Source organism: Pithys albifrons, chromosome 2, assembly GCF_047495875.1.
Source record: "Pithys albifrons albifrons isolate INPA30051 chromosome 2, PitAlb_v1, whole genome shotgun sequence".
In the NCBI taxonomy this organism is placed as follows: domain Eukaryota; kingdom Metazoa; phylum Chordata; class Aves; order Passeriformes; family Thamnophilidae; genus Pithys; species Pithys albifrons.
The window spans coordinates 95,249,060-95,256,559 of NC_092459.1; the positions used below are offsets into that span (position 1 = coordinate 95,249,060).

The window sequence follows — 7,500 nt, forward strand, 5'->3', positions numbered from 1 at the left end:
CACCGACCAAACTGAGGCACTGCCTCTCGTCGTCCGCAAAAACTCTTCTGACCAATCCTCCTCAGCCCCACCAGCTGGTGGCCACCACGGCTCCCTGCACCAGTCCCCACTCTCCGCCACCACTGGCTTCTCCACCTCCTCCTTCCGCCACCCCTTCCCGCTGCCCCTCATGGCCTACCCCTTCCAGAGTCCCCTGGGTGCCCCATCAGCCTCCTTCCCGGGGAAAGAGCGTGCCTCCCCCGAATCCCTCGACCTGACCCGGGAGACCACCAGCCTGAGGACCAAGATGTCATCGCACCACATGAACCACCACCCCTGCTCACCAGCCCACCCACCCAGTGCTGCTGAGGGCCTCTCCTTGTCCCTCATTAAGTCTGAGTGTGGTGACCTGCAAGACATGTCTGAAATCTCGCCCTACTCGGGAAGTGCAATATCCTTTTTGAAAGATGAGTGATAACCCGGTGGTGGCTGGTGGGAGAGGATGAGGGACCATGCCAGTGCCACTGGGTTTTCACCGGGTGTTGCAGGAGTGGGGTGCTTACAGGCTACTGGCAGGGAGCCTAGTGAGGCCAAATAAACGTGGTGTTGACTGACAGCACTTTTTCAGCAATGGTGTTCTCGTAAAAAAAGCCACTGGCCCTCCCCAAGCCTTTTAGTTTGCCCCATGGGGTCAGCAAAACAGTCAAGGCCACGACCTGGGTGCCAGTGGGTTTCCGTGGGCTGGCAGATCCTTTCCAAGGCAGGGAGGTGATGGAGAGGGCATCAGCCTCGGCCAAAAACCATTTCAGCTACGGCTGCCTCTTTTCACTCTCCTGCTAGGCCAACACATGACCCATATTAATGGTGATGTGGCTGGGGCTCACAGAGAGCCACAGTCCAGTCATTGGTGAGACTTCAGCTCTGAAGTGCATAAGGGAAATGAAGCACAAAAGACACAGGTACTGATATATTCAGGCTGCATCAAGTTCTTTCCCCCACCCAGAGGTCTGTTACTCAGCCCTTGTGCAGCTGCCTGCTATGCATGATTAACCTCTGTTCAGCCATACACAGAAATCTTTTGTCCTAACATACACAAAGCAAATTATTTTGGAAAGCTAGAGAGAACAATTAAATATAAAACTTCAGCTGTATTAAATTTACAGGACACTTCCCTTCCTTAAAAAAAAAAGATGATAATAAAATATCTCTTTTTAGCTCAATAGCAGGCTTAAGTTAGGGTGAAAAATCCATCTCTGCCTTTATTTAGGCATATCCAGACATAGTAATAATCTCTTAGAGTTTTTTCCTGGAAACTAGTACTAGATTTTTAGTTGGTCACATTTTTTTTCTCTTTTAGTAGTAACACCTCCTAGGCCTTCCACCTTTTCCCCTTAATGTGCTTTTTGGTGAAAAAGTTTTTTTTCCGAGCACAGGTGTATTGAAAATGAATAAAATACCATATCTGATGCTCAATTTGAAGATTTTGCATGAAAGGAAGATTGATAACTTTTCCCAGCTCCAAGACCCCAGCAGAAGGCAACAGCACAAGCACAGAGCCTCAGATGCATTGAATTTCATTCCCAAGATGATGGAAGTAATTGCAACTGAATGCCTGTGCCCCTTCCTGAGTAATGGTAGCAATGGTCCTCTTTTGAGGGGTTTCATGTGAAGGTGGATGCCCCAGGCTGTACTTCTTCATTGGTTATCTTCTAGGCAATTAACAATTCTAGTGGTTTTAAATTAATTTAACCACATTTTCTGCAGACATAGTAAGTCCTCAGGAGGGTGTTATCAGGGCTCTAGAGCTGTTGATTACCTGGACTTCCGATCCCTCCTATGGTAGTGGGTACCACCAGCACAAGGCAGGTGCTGCAGGTCCAAAGCCCATCACTACCACTATTAGATCTAACTTAGGTCAAGTCTGAGTCAAGACTCCTTCTGTCTGACCTGTGTGAGTAGGCCCATTTCTATAGTTTTATATAGTTAAAAGCACCTTCCTAAGGTGTTGATATTTTTAAGAGCCAGCTGGTAGTGGACATGGTGTTTGAGTGACCTCTTTTCCATAAGAGGATCTTCTTGGGCATTGGTAGCAGGGAAATCTCACCATCTACATTGTATGGCAAAACAGAAGAATCAGTTTAACTCCAGGATCATTTGGAGTTAGTGCCAATTACTTTTGCACTTCCAAACCTAAAATCTGTATTGAAATGCAAGCTGCAGTGCTTGGAAAGTAGTCCTGAGGTCAACAGGAGTGGCAGCTGAGGGCAAGACTCAGTCCAGGGCAATTAATTTCTACCAGACAGTTCAGTGGCATACTAATTGTTTTTGTATAAAAGTAGTTCTCCCATCCTGGGAGAGGAGTAAGGAGACGTGAAACATGCCAAGTGTGTGAACCAGGAGTAGTTCTAGGGCTGCGCTTGATCCTTGCCACCCGTGGAGCATCTCTCTCCCACCCCTGCTATTTCTCCCCACTTCCTCCTGCTCATTCACACTGGTACTTGCTAATGGAGCTCGCCGCTTCTTCCGAAACAGGGGTGCAAGAGTCCCCTGCTGCTTCAAGATGTAGTCAGGGGAAATACTGAGTGCTACAGTGATATCCTTTCTCTTCTTTTGCACTGCTTCATTACCAACCTTTGGGAAAACACTCTGACTTTCCCACCTAGATGCTAGTGCAGGCTGCAGTTTGTTCTGGGTTTAGATACAGACCTGTTGGGACAAACAGATTGACTAAATAACACTTCTACACGTGTACCCTGGTATATGACTCAGCTATGGGGATGGATGTTTTTTTCCTAGCAGCAGCTCATTTGTCCAGGTAGCTTACAGTTTCTAGGGAAAGGCATGTTGTGGAGTTTGGTTTGTTTGTGGTCAATTGTCACGATGCTTTTGTTTTACATGGTTGAATGTGCACATATAGGGAATAAATTTCTTGAAAGAAGCAGATCTTTCTTCCCTGCAGAAAACAACATCTGTTTTCCTGGACAATACAGCCAGGATGAGAACGTAAGACTAGCAGATAAAGCCAAGTTCAGGTTTTAGTAGTAAGTTAAATACTGAACTAGCCTGTTTTTTTTTTTCTGGGGATTTGTTCTTTTTTTTTAACTGTGCCTGTGAAATGTATCTAATTGTTCTTTGGAGAATTGCAAAAGGAAATGGTTAATGTCTGTGTATGTTGCTAAACAAGATAAGATGCACCTGCAGCCTGAATTCCCATCTTGGTCATGAATGCAGTCTGTATCTTTGCAAACTAATCTGTTTAATCAAATATTAAGTTTTATTCAAATTCCAAAAGAAACAGACAGCGAATTGTTTTTCTGTATGGTCTTCCTTTGTCATGCATCCTCTTTGCATCTCAAGAAAAATAGCCTTGTTCAGTCTCAAAACATTTGCATAGATCTAAATTGAAGCACAACAGTAGTTTGTGTGATGTTAAGACATCTGTAAAGGTGAAGGAGTGTAGCGTGCTCTCCCTGGCAGGAAGGCTTTGAAACATTAGTGCAACTTTCTACAATTTTATTTATTTTTAAACAGCATTCCAATCCAACCGGAGTAAGTTTCACAGTCCCAAGATGTGAAATCTATAATTAGTGAATTACAGCATCTTGAAGTGAGAGGAGTTACTACATCTGACTAGAATTAAACTAATTAAACTTAAGAAAAAAAAAAGAATGATTGTACAGCAAGATGGAGAACTCTGTGCTGTTGATAGAACCTGGGTGATGAACAAATGCTTTCCAGCTAGCCCATTCTTTGGAGGGTCTTGCAGATGCTCTGAGCTCTTTGGAGCTTTGATCATTAAAAGTACCTGAGATGTAACCTAAGGAGCAGCTTGGCTTTGCTAGTGCAGATTTTTTACCTGATACAGCCTATTCTTACCCCTTTTCCCTTCAGCTCAATATAGGTGTGGGCTTAGAAAACCTGTTAGAGCATTTGTGGGGACTCAGGCTTGGAGTAACAGGAGCGAAAGATCTCCACTGAAAAATATTTTTGTAAAAAAAGGAGCATTACCTGGGAGGATTGAAGTGCAAATGAATCAAATGTTGTGCAGTGCCAACCCTGTGCTTCTCCAGTTAAAATACACATGAGCTTGTGTAGGTTTTGTCCCCATATGTTTTGTTCCCAGTCTTTCACTTCCTATTTCTTAGGGTTTAGCCATTTTTCTGCTGCTTTAGGTAAGGCAATGTTGTACTGTGCAAATGCACAACGCTGAGACTCTCAGGTTGTTTGAACACCGCTTTAGGTTCAGCTGCAGTACACTGTTCCTCTGATCTTTTATGTTCCTGAGCAGATGTCTTTCATTAATTTATGGATTTATCATCTTTTCTTTCTCTCCTTTTTTTCTTTCCTTTTTTTTTTTTTTTTTTTTACACCTGGCAGCTGGCTCAAGTTTCAGCAGTTATTGTCTATTTTGCATTACCCATAGAATTGAATGTCATCTGTCTTCACAAAGCTATAGCTAAGAGAATTGAGGCAAGCCACACGAGCTGCTGAGACAGAGCTTGTTTGCGTTCCATTCGGCACCCCTCCTCCCTTTACCTCCTTAATATTTATTTGTGCTCGTTTTCTTTCCTGGCCTTGAATGGGGCTTAGCTCGTGTTCGGTACAGCTGTATGTTTACTGAATCTATTTCATCATGAGTCATTGTGCGTGTGTAAGTATCCTGGAAACAGCTAGTGCTTTCTTGGAAGAACAGTTGCTTTTCAGCCCAAGCACTTAAAAAGGAAATTAAGCAATTGGTCAGTTCAGGTTTTTTTTCTGAAATAGCAATGGGTTATCTAATTCTTAGCTCTTAAGTCTGTCATTAACTATTTTTTGCTAGATTATTACAGGTCATATCTTTTATCACAGTAAAGCGTTAACCTTAGGATCAAGATATACAGATTTGTTGCATATTTGATATTGCTTTAAGGCTGCCAAGTGCTTAAGAACAAGTATAATTTTAATAAAAAATGGATTTCTGGGAATTTGAGTCTCAGAGCATCTTTTAATACATGTTCCATTCAATATCAATATCCTCTGGCATTAGAGCAGAAAATATTCAAAAATCCTAAATGCAGAAGGAATCCAAATACTTAGACAACTGTCTAATATGCTTAAATCCAGCAAATATGAGAAGTTTTTTTCGAAGTTTAAGTCCGTCTTTTAGCTTGTGTTGAAAGAGAATATACACCAAACCTGATATTAACATGTTGTCAGCGTCAGAGGAATTGCAAATTAAGGAGACTCAGGATTGCTTTTTGTCTTTCCTACTGGAGTTCCCCTTTGGACCCCCACTTTCCTGAAAGGATCACATAACAAAATGGATTTCTGGCACAGAAGTTTTGATTTGTCTAAAACTCTTATCACTAAGCAATAGGTGACAGCTTGCTACTATTATTTCACTTACGTATTTTGACAGATGGCACTGCAGAGTGTAATGCTCTTTTAGACTTCTCTATCAGTCTAATGGAGGTAACTGGAGGTTCTTTCAACTCTTCTCTTGGCACAAGAAGTATGTCAGTCATAAATTATCTTCTTTTTAATCATAAAGCATCTAAAACAAAATGCAAGTTCAGCTGGGCCATTTTCCATGTACTTCCAGATAATAAGAGGTTTTTAAACTAATATTGTCAATGCCTTTTTTTAAAAATGCTACATTTTTTCTAATCTAAAAATGAACCTTGTAACTGAAATAAAGGGAGAGGGTTTCAGCAGATTTCAGGAATTAGAGAAAGGGGTATTCTGCTGAAAAAGCCTAGCTAATCATCAGTAGCCTGCTGGTAAAAATTAGTCAGGGTTTCCCATCTCGAAGCCTGGAATGAGATGTTCTCTGCTGCCATGCACCCGGCTGTAAGGCAGAAGAGGCACCTTGGCTGCAGTGCATCTGTCAACTTGGTTGACCTTCCCCCCACCATAAGGTGTGAACCAAGTGAATTTTTCAACAATTGTGTTTAGCAGAAACAGTCCTTAGAGAAGCTTCTGGGAAGAACCCTTAATTGACCTTGGTGGGGACCGCATTGATTTTCTCCACGTGCATCTTCATTTCTGATAAATTATAAAGCCATTAATTTGCTGAGGAAATGGCAGGGCCAGCCTGCGGCACAGATGTGACCAGAGCCGCCCTAGCACGCAGTTCACAAAAGAGAGCCAAGAAGCTGGGAGAAAAATCAGCAAGCCGAGATTGTTATGGTTAGCTTCACATTCCCTTGGGAACTCTTTTAGTTGCTTCTGTTTACAGATCTAAAAGGTAATGATGTTTCCAGGATAAATAGGCTGCCGTATAGGGTAAGTGGCCATTTATTGATCTGCTAACCCACATGTATTGATTGGTTAGCCCCAAATACAGTTTCGTTCTCCAAGGAGTTAACTGTGTAAATCAGGAGGTGGCAAATTTGTGATGGGGGGATTCAGCAGCCGAGGGGCTCTGCCTCTTACAAATTTGACTTTGATTTGCAAGGCAGCCACTGGAGCAAAGCAACAGCAGGATTCGAGGGAGCTACTCAAGGTGTTAAAATTTATTGACATGGATGTAACAGGTGAAATGTGTGGCCAGTATAAAACTGCTCAAAATCATAAAGTGCCTCTGATTGTCTCACATGCGTTGGCTTTATTGTGTGCAGGCGGCACAACACTGGGAGGAAAAGAAACTAGCTGGCATTGCGAAGAAGAGAGAGAAAAAAGCTTCTGATCAGTTTTTGTGGCACATGCTTCCTGCATATTTTTCCATAGCAACAAGTGAACATACATATGGTACACAATCTGTAAACTTGCAAGATCCCTGAGACCCAGCACCTAAACTGATAGGAAATACAGCGTTTAAGTTACATGGCCTCTCATCCCACATGTACCTGTTTTACAGAAAATTACAGCACAGCAGTCTAACTGTCAGTATGTTCTCCTGTAGTGTGGGGAACTGTAGAGTATTTAATGGGGCACTTTGATAGTTCTGTACAGTCAGAAAAATCTTTCTGAAGAAAAGAATTTTCCTTTACTGATCCAATCCTACATGCAGGAAGGCTTGTCACCGAATCACTTGAAAAAGGCCAAGCTCATGTTCTTTTACACCCGGTACCCAAGTTCCAATATGCTGAAAACTTACTTCTCAGATGTAAAGGTAAGAAAATCTCTTTCCCTCCCTTTCTCCTTACTAATGCTATATTTGCTCATGAAATAGTACTGTGTTGTCATATTAGAGATTAATATTTCTGGGTGCATAAAGGTTGTATCTGACTTTATTTGCTTGCTCTTCTTGTAGAGGTATGCCCTGCTTGTGCCTGAATGAGGAAAGGGGATGTTTCTAAATTAAAAACTTTAAAAAAAAAATCAAAATTTTAGAGCAAAGTAAGAATGATTATTAGTAAAATAAAGGGTTTTCATTATATATCCTGTTAGAAACTGAGATTTCTGTGGTGGTAGAAATGTACTTCCAAGAACATTTTGGAGCAGTTCTCAAGTGCTCCCTTATTGTTTCATTTCGGTTGGTTTCCTCATATTTGTGCTTACATAAGCAGAGTGTAGAATCCCTTTCTTTCTGTCAAAAAG

At 41.9% G+C, this 7,500-nt stretch overlaps 1 protein-coding gene across 4 annotated transcripts in view; it reads left to right on the plus strand.

Annotated features, from left to right (window-relative positions):
• Positions 1-7,500, plus strand: part of PROX1 (prospero homeobox 1) — a 49,620-nt gene that overhangs the window by 9,203 nt on the left and 32,917 nt on the right. For all 4 annotated transcript variants that reach the window (XM_071578487.1, XM_071578510.1, XM_071578502.1 and 1 more), the window contains 2 exons: positions 1-430; positions 6,965-7,072. The exon at positions 1-430 is cut by the window's left edge and continues 1,359 nt beyond it. In XM_071578487.1, the coding sequence (XP_071434588.1) occupies positions 1-430; positions 6,965-7,072 (538 nt within the window). The remainder of the gene's footprint in view (positions 431-6,964; positions 7,073-7,500) is intronic.